At 43.3% G+C, this 17,988-nt stretch overlaps 1 protein-coding gene across 4 annotated transcripts in view; it reads left to right on the forward strand.

The window, feature by feature from the left end:
* Positions 1 to 17,988, forward strand: part of ctif (CBP80/20-dependent translation initiation factor) — a 216,768-nt gene that overhangs the window by 179,908 nt on the left and 18,872 nt on the right. For all 4 annotated transcript variants that reach the window (XM_072252173.1, XM_072252175.1, XM_072252176.1 and 1 more), the window contains one exon: positions 681 to 980. In XM_072252173.1, the coding sequence (XP_072108274.1) occupies positions 681 to 980 (300 nt within the window). The remainder of the gene's footprint in view (positions 1 to 680; positions 981 to 17,988) is intronic.

Raw genomic sequence — 17,988 nt, forward strand, 5'->3', positions numbered from 1 at the left:
GTAAATAAAAATAGATAATGAGCATGACATAACAAGATAAAGAGTCCTTAAAGTGAGACCATCAGTTGTGGGAATACCAGAGGTAGAATGAGGTCCCAAGCGATTTAGGGTATTTCCTGATTGGTGATCAATGTAGTTTCTTGCCTGATGAGCAAACAGTAACAACGGTTTCAAGATTCAAGATTGTTTAACATTATTTTCAGCATACAAGGAGGATGAAATAATTGTTATTCTGAATCTGATGCAGCACAAAAAAACACGAAAGAAAAAGAACACAATAATAAAAAAACAATACATATAAATACATCAGATAGCTTAAGTACAGAGATTGACTGTATGTCCATAAAGTGATACTAGACTGTACACAAGGTGACTGATGGGAAATAATAAAGTAGTGTTGGAGTTCGTGGAGTTAATCTGTAACCAATCTGAATCACTTCCAGGAACTACTGTTTCAATAGAGCACGACAAAACTAAGCATGGCAAAAACCTTTCTCCTGATTCTGGTGTCCCTAGATTAGAATTTATCTCTTTTTATGTTTACTGCATCCTCCTTTGTTCAGTTCAGTTCAGTTTGGATCGTATTTGACTGAGGAATGTATGAACTGATTATTAAATAAATGAAAGATAGACATGACAATAACTCTTCAATTTGGATTGAATTCTTTTTGAATGCACAGGATGAAATTTCCTTGAACGTGACTAACCCTGAGAAAACCAAAATGGACAAATTGATTGAAATCCTCAATAGCATGAGGAACAACAGTCGCGACGTGGACTCCAACCTCACCTCATTCATGGAGGAGGCTCAGAACTCCACCAACTCTGAGGAGATGCTGAACGAGATAGTTAAAACCATTTATCACAAGGCCGTTACGGACAGGAGCTTCGCTTCAACTGCTGCCAGACTCTGTGATAAAATGTCTCTCTTCATGGTGGAAGGCACTAAATTCCGAAGCTTGCTTCTCAATATGTTACAGGTAAAAATGAGGTTATATTGTGCGTATGTGTGTTCCTGTGCTGCTGTCTGCCATTCCTTTGGATGCTTCAGCTGCGTGGAAAAGGGGAGCTGGCTACGTGGGTAACAGCTTGCTCTCCATATTGTTGTACCACCCTGGCTTGTTTTGACTGCCAGGATACAACATTCACGATCGACCCCAAAATAATGGAGGCTTCAAATATGTGTGTTTCTTCTTACTGCTTAATCAGAGTCAGGTTTAATAACACTCATGAAATCTGTTTTGCAGCAATATGGTGAAAACTATAAATTGCAATATGAAGTATCTGTGTGTGTTTGTTTATGTATATATATATATAAAATTAAATGAGTGCAAAGAAAGTGCAAAAATAGTGAGATGGTGTTCATAGGTTCAACGTTCAATCAGTAATCTGATGACAGAGGGGAAGAAGTTGTTCCTAAAACGGTGAATGTGTATCTTCAGGCTGCTGTACCTCCTCCTTGATGGTAACAATGAGAAGAGGGCACATGGTGGGCGATGGAGGTTCTTAATGATGGACACCACTGTTTTGAGGCATCGCCTTCTTTTGTGTCTCAATTTTGTTGTTCATATGTTTTCTAATGAGTTTATTACTGTCACATGTACTGAGACACAGTGTACAGCTTGCCTTGCAGACTGTTCATACAGATCAAGTCATTACACCATGCATTAAGCTAAAACAATGACAATGCAGAATAAAGTGAAAAAAAGGGTGCAGTGTGGGTAACTAATAAAATGCAACATCAGAATGAGGTAGATTGTGAGACCAGGAGTCCACCTTGGGTAGAAACTGTCCTTGAGCTGGTGGTGTGTGCTTTCAGACTTCTGTATCTTCTGCTCAATGGGAGAGGGGAGAAGAGAGTTGCACCCCTGTGGCCACCCCCCTCAGTAATCGTTATCTCATTTTGGATGCTGTTGTGGGGGGGTGGGGGGGGGGGGTGACCTGACACAGGATGACCATGGCGATCAGGTCTCTGACACTGAGCCTGGTTCCGTGGCGCAGAAGGGAGAGGAGAAGATGAGGAATGCGGTAGTCACAGAGGATTCCTTAGTGAGAGAACGGACAGGAGGTTCTGTCAGCCTGATAGAGATACCCACATGGTGTGTTGCCTCCCAGGTGCCAGGGTACGGGATGTCTCGGATCGGGTGCAGAGTATTCTGAAGGGAGAGGGTGAACGGCCAGAAGTCTTGGTACACATTGGTACCAATGACATGGGTAGAAAAAGGGAGGAGCTCCTGAAGGGAGAATTCAGGGAGTTGGGTAGGAAACTGAAAAGCAGGACCTCCAGGGTAGGAATCTCAGGATTGCTGCCTGTGCTACGTGCTAACAAGCGCAAGAAAAGCATGATCAGGCATATTAATGTGTGGCTGAGAGACTGGTGTAGGGGGCAGGGCTTGAGATTCCTGGATCATTGGGGCTTCTTCTGGGAGAGATACAACCTGTACAAAAAGGACGGGTTACACCTGAACTCAAAGGGGCCCAATGTACTGGCGGGCACATTTCATAGAGCCGTTAGGGAGAGTTTAAACTAATTTGGCAGGGGGATGGGAACTGGAGTGATAGGGCTGAGGAAGAGGAAAACAAGTAAATCAAGATAGCGTGCAACAGAGATGTTAGGAAGGACAGGCAGGAGATGAGGCATAATCACAGCCAATGGGATGAGTTACAACAGAAAGCAACAGATACTGGACTGAAAGTGTTATATTTGAATGCGCGCAACATAAGAAATAAAATGGACGATCTTGAAATTCAGCTACAGATTGGCAAGTATGACATTGTGGCCGTCTCTGAAACTTGGCTAAAGGATGGCTGCCATTGGGAGCTGAACATGCAAGGATCCAAGGAGCATGAAGAAAGCTCACCTCTCTCCCAGGATACTGACGGACTTTTACCGCTGTACCATTGAGAGCATACTCACCAACTGCATCTCAGTGTGGTATGGCAATTGTCCCATATCGGACCGCAAAACACTCCAGCGTGTGGTTAAAACTGCCCAGCAGATTATCAGCACCCAATTGCCCACCATTGAGAACATTTACCATAAACGCTGCCTGGGCAGGGCGAAAAGCATTATCAGGATGCATCTCGCCCTAACCATAGACTTTTTACTCTCCTCCCATCCGGTAGGCGCTACAGGAGCCTCCGCTCCCGCACCAGCAGGCATAGGAAGAGCTTCTTCCCTGAGGATGTGACGCTGCTGAACCTCACATCACAGCACTAAGCAGTATTGCATCCGTATTGTACTGTCTCAGTACTTTTATATTTGTGTGCTGTAGCACTTTAATTCACAGTAATTTTGTAAATAACACTATTCTTTGCATTTCTGGTCAGATGCTAAATGCATTTCATTGGCTTTGTATCTGTACTCGGCACAATGACAATAAAGTTGAATCTAATCTAGTCTAATATAAGGTGTATCGGAAAGATAGGTTAGTAGGCAGAGGGGGTGGTGTGGCCCTCTGTCTAAGAAATAATATTAAATCATTAAAAAGAGATGACATAGGATTGGAAGGTGCAGAGTCCCTATGCGTTGAGTTAAGAAACGGCAAGGGTAAAAGCAGGAAATAGAAACATCGTGTCAGAAGGGCAACGTCATGATAATCATTGGGGATTTTAACATAAAAGTGGATTGGGAAAACCAGGCCAGTACTGGACCTCAAGAGAGAGAATTTGTAGAATGTCTAAGGGATGGCTTTTTAGAACAGCTTGTTGTTGAGCCACCTAGGGGATTGGCTGTGCTGGATTGGGTGTTGTGCAATGATCCAGAGGTGATAAGAGAGCTTAAGGTTAAGGAACCCTCAGGGAACAGTGATCACAATATGATCAAGTTCACCTTGAAATTTGAGATGGAGAAACTAAATTCCAATTTGTCAGTATTTCAGTGGAATAAAGGAAATTACAATGGCATGAGAGGGGAACTGGCCAAGGTTGACTGGAAAGGGACACTAGCAGGAAGGACAGCAAAGCAGCAATGGCTGGAGTTTCTGTGAAAAATGAGGAAAGTGCAAGACAGATATATTCCAAATAAGAAGAAATTTTTGAATGGAAGAAGGACACTACCGTGGCTGACATATGAAGTCAGAGCCAAAGTAAAAGCAAAAGAGAGGGCATACAAGGAAGCCAAAGCTAGTGGGAAGATAGAGGATTGGGAAGGAAACTAAGGAAGGAAACTAGAAGGTCATTAAGAAGGAAAAGATAAATTATGAAAGGAAGCTGACAACTAATATCCAAGAAAATACTAAAAGCTTTTTTAAGTATATAAAGGGTAAAAGAGAGTTGAGGGTAGATATAGGACCAATAGAAAATGATGCTGGAGATATTGTAATGAGAGATGCAGATGGCAGAGGAACTGAATATGTATTTTGTGTCAGTCTTCACAGTGGAAGACACTGGACATTGAAGAGTGTCGGAAGTGAAGTAGGTGCAGTGAAAATTGCAACTGAGAAGGTGATCGGGAAGCTTAATGGTCTCAGGGTGAATAAATCTCCTGGACCTGATGGAATGCACCCTCAGGTTCTGAAGGAAGTAGCTGAAGAAATTGCAGAGGCATAAAAAATGATCTTTCAAGAATCAATAGATTCTGGCATTGTACCAGATGACTGGAAAACTGCAAATGTTACTCTGCTATTTAAGAAGGGTGGGAGGCAGCAGAAAGGAAACTATAGACCTGTTAGCCTGATATCAGTGATTGGGGAAGTTGTTGGAATCTATTGTTAGGGGTGAGATTACAGAATACCTGGAGGCACATGACAAGATAGGCCAAAGCCAGCGTGGTTTCCTGAAAGGAAAATCCTGCCTGACTAACTGACTGCACATTTTTGAGGAAATTCCAAGCAGGGTAGACAAAGGAGATGCAGTGGATGTGGTGTACTTGGATTTTCAGAAGGCCTTTAACAAGGTGCCGCACATGAAGCTGCTTAGCAGGATAAGAGCCCATGGAATTACAGGGAAGTTACTAGCATGGGTGGAGCATTGGCTGATTGGCAGAAAACAGAGACTGGGAACAAAGGGATCCTATTCTGGCTGGCTGTTGGTTACCAGTGGAGTTCCACAGGGGTTGGTGTTGGGACCGCTGCTTTTCACAATGTATGTCAATGATTTGGACTATGGGATTAATGGATTTATGGCTAAATTTGCCGATGATACAAAGATAGGTGGAGGAGCAGATATTGTTGAGGAAACAGGGAGCCTGCAGAAAGACTTAGATGGTTTAGGGGAATGGGCAAAGAAGTGGCAAATGAAATACAATGTTGGAAAGTGCACTTTGGTGGAAGAAATAAACGGGCAGACTATTATTTAGATGGGGAGAGCATTCAAAATGCAGAGATGCAAAGAGACTTGGGAGTACTTGTGCAAGATACCCTAAAGGTTAACCTCCAGGTTGAGTTGGTAGTGAAGGAGAATGCAATGTTGGCATTCATTTCTAGAGGAATAGAGTTTAGGAGCAGGGATGTGATGTTGAGGCTCTATAAGGCACTCATGAGACCACACTTGGAGTATTGTGTGCAGTTTTGGGCTCCTTATTTTAGAAAGGATATATTGACATTGGAGAGGGTTCAGAGAAGATTCACGAGAATGATTCCAGGAATGAAAGGGTTACTGTATGAGGAAGGTCTGGCAGCTCTTGGGCTGTATTCGCTGGAGTTCAGGAGAATGAGGGGGCATCTCATAGAAACATTCCGAATGTTAAAAGGCCTGAACAGACTAGATATGGCAAACTTATTTCCCATGGTAGGGGAGTCTAGGACAAGAGGGCACGACTTCAGGATTGAAGGGTGTCCATATAGAACAGAGATGTGGAGAAATTACTTTAGTAAGAGGGTGGTAAATCTGTGGAATTTGTTGCCACAAGCGGATGTGGACGTCAAGTCATTGGGTGCATTTAAGGCAGAGATAGATAGGTTCTTGATTAGCCAGGGCATCAAAGGGTTATGGGGAGAAGGCAGGGGAGTGGGGATGACTGGAAGAATTGGATCAGCCCATGATTGAATGGCAGAGCAGACTCAATGGGCTGAATGGTCTACTTCTACTCCTATATCTTATGGTCTCATGTATGAAGAGTTAAGGTGTAGCATTTAACCCAACTTGGTATTGATGACTATTTGTCCTGATTGTATTTACCAATTGCTGATTGGTAGCACAGTTCTATATACCTGATATATTTAAATGGAAAATTGAAATTTAAAAGTGTACCAGATGGCACAGATTGAGTGAACAGCCAGAGATGTTTCCCAGGGCGGAAGTGGCTAATATCAGGGGCATAATTTTAAGGTGATTGGAGGAGAGTATAGGGGGATAACAGAGGTCGTTTTTTTTTACACAGAGTGGTGGGTGTGTGGAACATGCTGCCAGGGGTTGTGGTAGAGGCATTTCAAAGGGAAGGTTAGACTGATCTTAGAGTTGGTTAAAAGGTCAGCACAACATTATGGGCCAAAGGGCCTGTACTATGTTGAAACACTCTCCGTTCTAAAACACAGGATATGCAAAGAACTGCCTAACACCTGCCATCATTGTATAACCAAGTAAGCAAACTATGCACAGGTCAAAAGAAAGTACTTGCATTGCTCTTCTTACCATTCTACAAAGAAATCCATCAAATGTTGGTGCAGATAGATAAGCTCAAAATTCAAAGTAAATTTATGATCAAAATGTCACCATATTCAGTCCTACGATTCATTTTCTTGTGGGTATTCACTGTAAATACAAGAAACACAATAGAATCAATGAATGATTGCACTTAACAGGATGGACAAACAACCAATGTGCAAAAGACAAGAAACTGTGCAAATATAAAAATAAAGAAAAAAATATAATTAATAATAAATAATCAATAAATAGAGAACATGAGATGAAGAGCCCTTGGAAATGCGTCCGTAGAACAGATCAGTGTTGGGGTGAGTGAAGTTATTCCCCCACCCCAGTTCAAGAACCTGATGGTTGAGGCGTAATAATTGTTCTTGAACCTGGTGGTGTGGGTCCTGAGGCTCCTGACCCTCCTTCCCGATAGCGGCAATGAGAAGAGAACATGGCCTGGATAAGGGGGGGGTCCCTGATTATGGATGCTTTGTCACATTGGTGTGAAAATCACTGGTTTCTCCCTCAGCAGAAGTGGGAGGAAAGGGTTAAATTTCCAGACTGCTGGAAGCAACCCAATACGTTGTGCCTTTGTGCCTCATTTAATACAGTGCGCAATCTTGGCGGGACCGTACCGTAGAGACGAGATGAGTTGAGCTGATTGATTCTAATAGTGTCTGTGAAGTTTTGCCAAAGGGAAAAGGTGGATTCAGTGGTCGTTGTGCTTTCCTGGGTGCTTTGCCTTTTAGTGCTTGACCCCATTTTGTACAAATGCTGTACCGATTGCTTGCAGATCCAATTAGTGTCTTTTCAGGATCACTGCAAAGACACGTTGTCCTGGTTACCACTGTGGTATTGTTCGTACATCCATCTTATTTATTACTTTAACTCTTTCTCACCCTTAATCACAAAGAAAACATTTTGGAATCCCACTGAAAATCTTTGGAATTTCTACCCTTTCCTAAACAAGGAAAGTTTATAGTTTTTCAAGGAAAGGTTAATTTTTTGATGTGTGAATTTCATTTTAAGTGGAGATCCAACAGCTCTGTAATTATATTAGTGCTGTTTTAACTGGGTGTATTTATAATAGAGCAGTTTGGTTATTTATTCATTATGTGGCATATAACCAAAGCAACGTTTGATATTTTATGATGGCAAACAGTACAGGCCCCTCAGCCCACAATGTTGTGCTGGCCTTTTAATCTACTCTAAGGTCAATCTAACTCTTCCTACATGACCTTCCAGTTTTCTGTCATCCATGTATCTATCTCAAATGACTTAATACGGGTGTTCAAGATGATAAGAGGCATAGATTGATTGGAAATTTTGCCCGGAGAGGAAGTCTCTGGCTGTCCACTCAATCAATGTCTCTTATCATCTTGTACATCTCTATCAAGTCACTTCTCATCTTCCACTCCAAAGAGAAAAGCCCTAGCTTGCTCAAGCTATCCTCTTAAGATATGCTAACTAATTCAGGCAGCATCCTGGTAAATTTCCTCTGCACCCTCTTTCCTATAAAGAGGCGACCAGAACTGAACACAATATTCCAAGTGTGGTCTAACTAGGGTTTTATAGAGCTGCAACATTATCTCACAGCTCTTGAACTCAATCCCCAACCCCTGATTAATGAAGGCCAACACACCATACACCTTTTTAACCACCAACAACCAGAGGGCATGAATTTAATGAGAGAGGGTGTAAGTTCAAAGGAGATGTCTGGGCTGAGTTTTTTTCCATAGAGTGGTAGATGCCTGGAATGTGCTGCCTGGGGTGCTGGTGGAGACAATACGATAGGGGCATTCAAGAGGCTCTTTTAAAGTTCAAGTTTAATTGTCATTCAATAATACATGAATACCCATGATACAGCCAAACAAAAGAGCATTGGTCTGGGGCCAGGGTGCAAAACACTGTACCAATAGTCACACACAGCTCAAGGTACATCACACATATAAGACAGCAGTAGAATACAGTCACACAGAAAAAGTATAGTCCAAGTCCTTGAATTCACGAATGTTGCAGCAGTCTGCAGTCGAACATAATACATCTTCTGCTGAGCGAACACTGGAGAGCAGCACCGCCAGCACGAACGTTGCACCACGCCATCTCCGGTGAGTGCACCGACTGCGGTGCCTCGCTCCTGGGTGGCTGCAAGCAACTGACACCATGGTTTGAGGCCTAGTCCTTGCCAGGACCGAGGCCATGCCGCTCCTCGCTGTTCACCAATAGAACCGCGAATCAGAACTTGCGGATTTCTGCATACCAATGTCCAACAGTGTCTTGATAGCACAAGAAAACGCCTGAGACAATCACTGGCTGTTAGACTGCACACTGCCGTGGAGCACTGATACCTCTTTGATACTACCCACACCGTCCAGCTCCTTGTTTCTCCACTGACGGGTTAGACATGCAGAACTTTAAGAAGTTTATATGTCCTCCTCATGAAAGCGTAGGCTTCTATGGAAAAGAGTAAAAAGTTGACGTTTCGGGCTGGGACCCCAGATGTCCTGATGTTCATCGACTGTTTATATTCATTTCCTTTGATGCTGCCCGTCCTGCTGAGTTTCTCCAGCATTTTACAGATGTAACTTACCAATTAACCTCCTAATGGTTATGCCTTTGGACTGTGGGAGGAAACTGGATAACCCGGAGGAAACCCACGTGCTCCCAAGGAGGACATAAAAAACCCCTTACAGACAGCGTTGGAATTGAACTCTGAACTCTGACGCCCTGAGCTGTAATAGCATTGTGCTAATGCTATGCTATCATGGTGCCCTACTAGAACTTTCCTCTCGTCCTTTCAACACCCACATCCAGAAAATTAAAAAGAATTTTTGTTGAAAACCTCAACATTTCTCCGCACTCATTCATTTTTGCAGTATGTTACAGAGAAGGCAGTTTGTGACCTTCATCTTAATAGCGAGAGAAACAGTAGATGTGCTGGTGTTCTGTTTGCTGTGTAGGAATGTTACATTGATTCCTGAACAATCTTTTATCGGAGGAACCAGCAGTATAACTTTTTCTCCTCATTCTTGACCTTGGCAGGACAATGTAGTAGCACTGGGCACAATGATACAAATTCAATGCTGCACTAACCGGTACTAAATTGCTTAGTGTCAATTCCCGTACACAGTGTAAAGAAAAACAAAATAATTGTTGCTCTGGGTCCGTTGCAGCACAAAAAAAAAATAAGATAAAGAACATAATAATATAAAACACACAATAAATATCAATACGTAAGATAGCTTTTATACATAGATTGATTGTCTGTCCATAATGTGACAGGAGTGTCTGTACATAAGGTGTCTGTCTGGAAATGATAAAGTAGTGGTGGTTGGGGGTGTGGAGGGGTGGGTCAGTGGGTGGAGGTGTTGATCAGCTTTACTGCTTGCGGAAAGTAACTGTTTTTGACTGTGCTGGTCCTGGTGTAGGTGCTACATAGCCTCCTCCCTGATGGGAGTGGGACAGACAGTCCATGAGCAGGGTGGGTGTGATCCTCTATGATGTTGCAGGCCCTTTCCCAGTGCCTTTCTGTGTCTATGCCCACAATGGTGGGTAGGCTGGTGCCGGTGATGCTTTGGGCAATTCTGACTACCCACTGTAGAGCCTTCCCGCCCACCACAGTGTAGTTTCCGTACCATGCAGTGATGCAGCTTGTTAGAATGCTCTCTACTGTGCACCAGTACAATAATAGAAACATAGAAAACCTACAGCACAATACAGGCCCTTCGGCCCACAAAGTTGTGCTGAACCTGTCCTTACCGTAGAAATTACTAGGGTTACCCACAGCCCTCTATTTTTCTAAGCTCCATGTACCTATCCAAAAGTCTCTTAAAAGACCCTATTGTATCCGCCTCCACCACTGTGGCCGGCAGCCCATTCCACGCACTCACCACTCTCTGAGTAAAAAACTTACCCCTGACATCTCCTCTGTACCTACTCCCCAGCACCTTAAACCTGCGCAGAACAAGCGCTACGCATGCCCTTACACTTCCTCCTTCACTACCATTCAGGGCCCCAGACAGTCCTTCCAGGTGAGGCAACACTTCACCTGTGAGTCGGCTGGGGTGATATACTGCGTCCGGTGCTCCTGATGCAGCCTTCTATATATTGGCGAGACCCAAAGCAGACTGGGAGATTGTTTTGCTGAACACCTACGCTCTGTCCGCCAGAGAAAGCAGGATCTCCCAGTGGCCACACATTTTAATTCCACGTCCCATTCCCATTCTGATACGTCTATCCACGGCCTCCTCTACTGTAAAGATGAAGCCACACTCAGGTTGGAGGAACAACACCTTATATTCCGTCTGGGTAGCCTCCAACCTGATGGCATGAACATTGACTTCTCAAACTCCCGCTAATGCCCCACCTCCCCTCCGTACCCCATCTGTTATTTATTTATATACACACATTCTTAACCACAGAGTCAACCTGCGCAGCTGCTTTGAGCGTCCTGTGGACTCGGATAATTTGGGTATAGTTGTCAGAAGCTGTAGTATCACTAGTGCAGGAAATGCAGCTGATGATTGCAATCCACCTGACGTTGTTAGTTATTACAAAGGAATCTGGTGAGCTAGCCCATGGCAGCCGTGTAGAATGTGGCAGAACCAGGTACAACACTTGCAAGGACAGATGAGCTTTACAAAATACTTGATTTATTTTTAGTACCAGTCACAATTATGGAGCATTTTGGAGTTATGTGAATAAAGCAACTACCACTTCAAATAAGAACAATGTGGATTGTAAATTGCAAGCAGGAAATTGACATTAAAAGCTCGCCTTTGCACTGTCTGTGGAGCACAGGCTGACGGATATGGTTTGCAAAATGATGACCACGAGATGTTAGCATATCCATCAGCCAAACAGTAAGACAATGGGGTTGTGTTAATCGGCTTGTATCAAACCAGGCAACGTGGACTAAGTTATTTGCACCATTGTGACTGGGTTCTAGCCGGCAGACCAGATGGATGTTGTCAAATGTGCTCACAGGTATAGTTGCAATTAGGAGCTGATCTATTGTGTACATGGAGAATCAGCTTACACAGACACTAGTCTTGGGCATCTGGCTCTCTGTCTTCCAAAACTTTTAAAATACGTGTACCAATTAGTTTGCCCCAGCAGGGGTATTTGAACATTTAGAGGTGTCTCCCACTGTAGATATGCAATTCAAAGTTGTCAACCCAAAGTTTTAAAGTAAACACTGTTATTGTAACTATTGTGATTGTATTGAATCACCTGTTGTTACCTTTGATCTTAAGGGTATAAAATGTGATGGACTTAAGGGTTTGTGAGCCTCTACCGAGAGCATCTCCAGAACGATGCCTGCTTGTCGTGATGCATAAAGATCACCAGCTTCAGTATCTCTCCAGTGATCTGATCGCAGTCACAACAGTTACCTCATTACAGGAAGAATGTGGAAGCTTCAGAGGGGGTGCAGAGGAGGCTCACCAGGTTTAGAGAGCATGTCTTATGAAGAGAGGTTGAGTGAGCTAGGGCTTTCCTCTTTGAAGAGAAGGAGTGTGAATGGTGACTTGACAGAGGTGTACAAGATGATAAGAGGCATAGATAGAGTGGACAGTCAGAAATTCTATCCCAGGCGGAAATGGCTAATATGAGAGGGCATAATTTTTAAAGGTGATTGGAGCAACGTATATGGCAGATATCAAAGGTAGGTTTTTTCCACAGAGGGTTGTGGGTGTGTGGAACGCCCTGCCAGGAGTGGTGGTAAAGACAGATACATTAGGGACATTTAAGAGACTCTTAAGATAGGCACATGGATGATAGAAAAATGGAGGGCTATGTGGGAGGGAAGAGTTTGATTGATCTTGGAGAAGTTTAAAACGTTAGCACAACATCATTGTCTGTATGGACAACTATGTTCTTTTGAAGTGCTGTATTTCCTAGTTATGGTATACAGCAGCAAAGCGGTTCAGTAAGTGGGCCAGCCCGAGGATCCTGGACCATTGATCCACAGGCTTGACATTGAACACCAGCCTGGCTGTGTCGCCGTCCACAGCTCCAATCTGCTAATTAAATTTGCTGACGACACTACACTGATTGGCCTAATCTCAAATAATAATGAGGCAGCCTACAGAGAAAAAGTCATCACCCTGACACAGTGGTGTCAAGAAAACAACCTCTCCCTCAATGCCGCAAAAACAAAGTTGTGGACTACAGGAGGAATATAGGAACACTCACAACGCGCTGGAGGAACTCAGCAGGTCAGTCAGCATCAGTCAGACTACAGGAGGAATATAGGAACACTCACAACGCGCTGGAGGAATATAGGCATCTGTTAGTCTCGTGAGACCATGGATTTGCGCCTTGGAAGGTTTCCAGGGCGCAGGCCTGGGCAAGGTTGTTTGGAAGACCGGCAGGTGCCCATACTGCAAGTCTCCCCTCTCCACGCCACTGATGTTGTCCAAGGGAAGGGCACTAGGGCTGATACAGCTTGGCACCAGTGTCGTCGCAGAGCAATGTGTGGTTAACTACCTTGCTCAAGGACACAATACACTGCCTCAGCTAAGGCTCAAACTAGCGACCTTCAGATCACTAAACTAACGCCTTAACCACTTGGCCACACACCAACACACAGGAGGAATGGAGACAGGCTAACCCCTATTGACATCAATGGATCTGGGGTTAAGAGAATGAAAGCCTTAAGTTCCTCAGTATACACCTTACCGAGGACCTTACTTGGTCTATACATACCGACTGTGTGGTGAAAAAGGCACAACAGCACCTCTTTCACCCCAGACGGTTAAAGAAGTTTGGCATGAGTCCCCAAATCCCAAGTATTTTCTATAGGGGCACAATTGAGAGCATCCTGACTATCTATATCACTGCCTGGTATGGTGCAGACAGCCCAGTGCATCTGTAGGTGTGAACTTTCCACTATTCAGGATATTTACACCAACAGCTGTGTAAAAAGGGCCTGAAGGATCACTGGGGACCCGAGTCACCCCAACCACAAACTGTTCCAGCTGCTTCCGTCCAGGAAATGGTACCGCAGCATAAAAGCCAAGACCAACAGGCTCCGGGACAGCTTCTTCCACCAGGCCAACAGACTGATTAATTCATGCTGATACAATTGTATTTCTATGTTATATTGGCTGTCCTGTTGTACATACTATTTATTATAAATTACTATAAATTGCACATTTAGATGGAGACGTGACGTAAAGATTTTTGCTCATGTATGTGAAAGATGTAAGAAATAAAGTCAATTCAATTCATGTCAGTATATAAATCTTGTATTTATAACAATAACTAACTTGGCAGTAGTGACACTGTTACTACAGATTGTCATTAAAAATACCTACTCGCCTATGTGAGATTTCAAACCAGTCAAAGTAGTTGGCTCTTTGCTGTTTTAGCAGTTCAGCAACAAGTAGATTCAGTAATGAGACAACATTCCTTTAGAATGAGATGAGAGGGACGATTGAGCGCATCTGCACAGAGCATTGTCGCAGGAAAGCTGCATCAAGGACTCCCATCATCTGCGATATGCTGTCTTCTCACTGCTGCCATCAGGAAGGAGGTACAGGAGCCTCAGGACCCACACCACCAGGTTCAGGAAGTTATTACCCCTCAGCCATCAGGAGGGAGGTACAGGAGCCTCAGGACCCACACCACCAGGTTCAGAAACAGTTATTACCCCTCAATCATCAAGAAGGAGGTACAGGAGCCTCAGGACCCACACCACCAGGTTCAGGAACAGTTATTATACCTTAACCATCAGCTTCTTGAACCAGTGTGGATAACTTCTCTCAACTTCACTCAGCCCAACACTGAACTGTTCCCACAACCTCTGGACACACTTTCAAGGATTCTGCATCTCATGTTCTCAATATTTATTACTTATTTATTATTACTATTTTATTTTTTTTCTCCTTTTTGTACTTGCACAGTTTTTTGTCTTTTGCACATTGGCTGTTGTCCACCTTATTGTGAGCAGTTTTTCATTGATTCTGTTTTGTTTATTTATATTTACTGTGAATGCCCACAAGAAAACGAATCTCAGGGTTGTATATGGCGACACATATGTACTTTCATGATAAATTTATTTTGAGAGAGGGTGGTAAATTTATGGAATTAATTGCCACAGACGATTGTGGAGTTGAGAATATTTAAATTGAGTATATTTAAAGCGGGTGTTGATAGGTTCTTGTGTCAAAGGTTATGAGCAGAAGGCAGGAGAATTGGGTTGAGAGGAACAATAAATCAGCCATAATGGAGTGGCGGAGCAGACTGGATGGGCCAGATGTCTAAAGGACAGCATTACCAGTGATGTCCACCTCCTATGATCAAATTAATAAGACGAGGGTGATGGTCATGGGCTGTTATTGAGATTGGGAGTCTGTGAGCAATGATATACCACAGGGTCAGTGCGGGTTATTACTTACAGTACATTAACAATTTGAATGTAGGAGGTTTGCAGTTGATGTGGAGACTCATGGTATTGATAGTGTGAAGGGAATCTTTTCAAACTGCTGATCAAATTGTTCGGATTGTAAACTGGGCAGAGAAATGGCAAATGGAATTTAATCTTCAAAATGTGAGATTTGGGAAGAGTGATGAAGTTAGGATATACACAATGATAGAAACCTACGGAACACATACTCACTGGAGGAAAGCCCAGGAAGGCCGGGGGGCAGGGTGGGGGGCGGTGTCAGGCTCTTTACACAGAGAGTGGTGAGTGTGTGAAACACCCTGTCAGGGTGGTGGTAGAGGCAGATTTATTAGGGCATATGAAGCCTGAAGACACACCCTCAATGTTTCCGGAACAGCTTCCTCCCTTCCCAATCAGATTTCTGAATCTGATCAGACAATGACTGCCTCACTCTTTTTTGCTCTTTTTGCACCAATTATTTAATATACACTGTGTATATTTCTTATTGTAATTTATAGTTTATTTTAATAAGTATTGCAATGTACTGCTGCTGTGAGACAACAAATTTCATAACACATGCCAGTGATATTAAACTTGATTCTCATTCTCATTTAAGAAACTCTTATGATCTTAGAGTAGGTGAAATGAGATCTTAAGAGTAGGTGAAAAGGTCAGCACAGCATTGTGGGCCGAAGGGCCTGTGTGCTGTACTGTTCTATGTTCTGAAGATCCAAGGATCCCTAAGTACAACTTGACAGCAGCACAGGTAGAAAAGATGGTTAAGAAGTTACACAGGATGCTGGAGCATAGAAAATAAGCCAGCTGGAAAGCTTATAACCTTGGCTCTGCAGGATGAAGATGGACATACCTTACCCCATGCCAGACAGGTCAGTAACATGCTAAATATTTAAACATGCAAATACAACAGTATGACTTTGTGCATTTCATTATTATATTTCTCACCTGGTTCTCCCGCGTAGAACTGATATTCCTTCTGAGGAGCAAGCATGCCCACTTTCACTTCCAGCTCACATTCCTGCCATTTCCCAGTTCCACATTTCACTCCATATTCAACACATCTCCAGTTTAGCCTCTGTTGGATTCAGAAGGTTTAGATCCGAGGTTCTTTTGTAAGTCAAGAAAGAGGCATCAAACCTGTTACTTTGCTATGGTTTTATTAAGTGTTAATAGAACAAAGAGCTTTGAAAACTGACAGTAACACGCGTCTAGTAGGGAAAGGGAAAGAGGACTAAAGATGCCGAGCTTGCATGTTCAGCTCTTTTTACACCATAGATAAGAAACAATCCATTCAAATTTGTAGATAACCATTAACCAATCACAGAGCTTCTATTCAAATAGTATGAAACTAAATAATGTTCCAGAATCATACAGATTTGTAACCACTGAGGGCACACTGAGCAATTGTATGTACATACTGTGACCACTAGGAAACATACTAAACAGTTACATGTACATAAGTAGTTCAAAGGTATAATTATTATCAAAGTATGTATGCAATATACAACTCTGAGATTTGTCTTCTCCAGATAGCCACAAATCAAAGAAAAACATCAACCCCCTCACATAAAAAAACAAATCTTGCAAAAGGCAACATGATCATCAGCTCCCAGCCACGCAGAAAAAAAATAGTGCATACGGCAGCAAGAACATCAAACCCTAAACCACCCCCATCACCCCATACACAAAAAACTAACAAATCATATTATTTATTTAAAAAATTCCAAGCAGAGATTAAAAGTTAAAACTAGCAATTAAATGGTGTGATCCAACAGTTTATTGCGTCTTCTCGGTGCTAGTATAAAGATGCTGTTTGGTAGTATTTGGCTCAATGATGTAGGTGGTGCCTTCTAAACTGCGTTCTTTAGAAGAGGTGGTATCTCCAGTAACTTTTCCAATGTAAAGACAACAGGAATGTATTCTCATGTACACATGGTACAACTATTTCAATTCCAGTCCCCATTCCTGTTGTGACATTTCGGTCCGTGGCCTCCTCGGCTAACACAATGAAGCCACTCTAAGGGTGGAGGAGCAACACTTCATATTCCATCTGGGTAGCCTCCAACCTGATGGCACGAACATCGATTTCTCCAACTTACGTTAATATTCCGCATACCCCTTCCCCACTCTGGCCTCTTACCTCTTCTCCTCATCTGCCTATCACTGCCCCCCGGTGCCCCTCCTCCTTCACTTTGTCCCATGGTCCATTCTCCCCCCACCCCCACCCAAACAACCTGGCTTCACGTATCACCTTCTAGCTTGTCCTCTTACCCCTCCCTCCAACTTCTTATTCTGGCATCTTCCCCCTTCCTTTCCAGTCCTGAAGGGTCTCAGCCCAAAATGTCGACTCTTTATTCATTTCCATAGGCGCTGCCTGACCTGCTGAGTTCCTCCAACATTTTGTGCGTGTTGCTCTGGATTTCCAGCTTCTGCAGAGTCTCCTGTGTACATGATACAAGTGCCTGGTAGATGCAGGAGGCGTGTTACTGGCCCAATGATATTTTTGTATATCTTCAATGCAGCAAGAATGATAGCCTGGGTGACCTCAACATTGTAAGGAGGAGCCTCTTTACCTTGGTCAGCTTTAACAGCACCTTGAGTCAGGAAGTCAACCATTCGGTCTTCAAAACACAGAAAGACATTGTTATTTAGCCATACATCACAGGTCTTTCCAGCCCACTGAGCCCGCGCCACCCAGTTACACACATGTGACAAATTAACCAACCGACCCATATGTCTTTGTAATGTGCAAAGAAACTGCAACACCCAAAGGAAACCAATATGGTCATAGGGAGAATGTGCAAGTTTCTTACAGACAGTGGAGGAGTTGAACCTGGGTCACTGGCGCAGTGATAGTGTTATGGTAACCACTACACCACCATGCCACCCCAATTTTTCTCTAGGGCCATGACTAACTACTAGTTCCATCTTCATTGGCATGAATAATCTGAGGCACAGGTGAAGCACTCTAGTTGGATGCAGTTAGAGTCTGGGACCAGAGGGTAAAA

Source organism: Mobula birostris, chromosome 3 (genome assembly GCF_030028105.1).
Source record: "Mobula birostris isolate sMobBir1 chromosome 3, sMobBir1.hap1, whole genome shotgun sequence".
Classification (NCBI taxonomy): Eukaryota; Metazoa; Chordata; class Chondrichthyes; order Myliobatiformes; family Myliobatidae; genus Mobula; species Mobula birostris.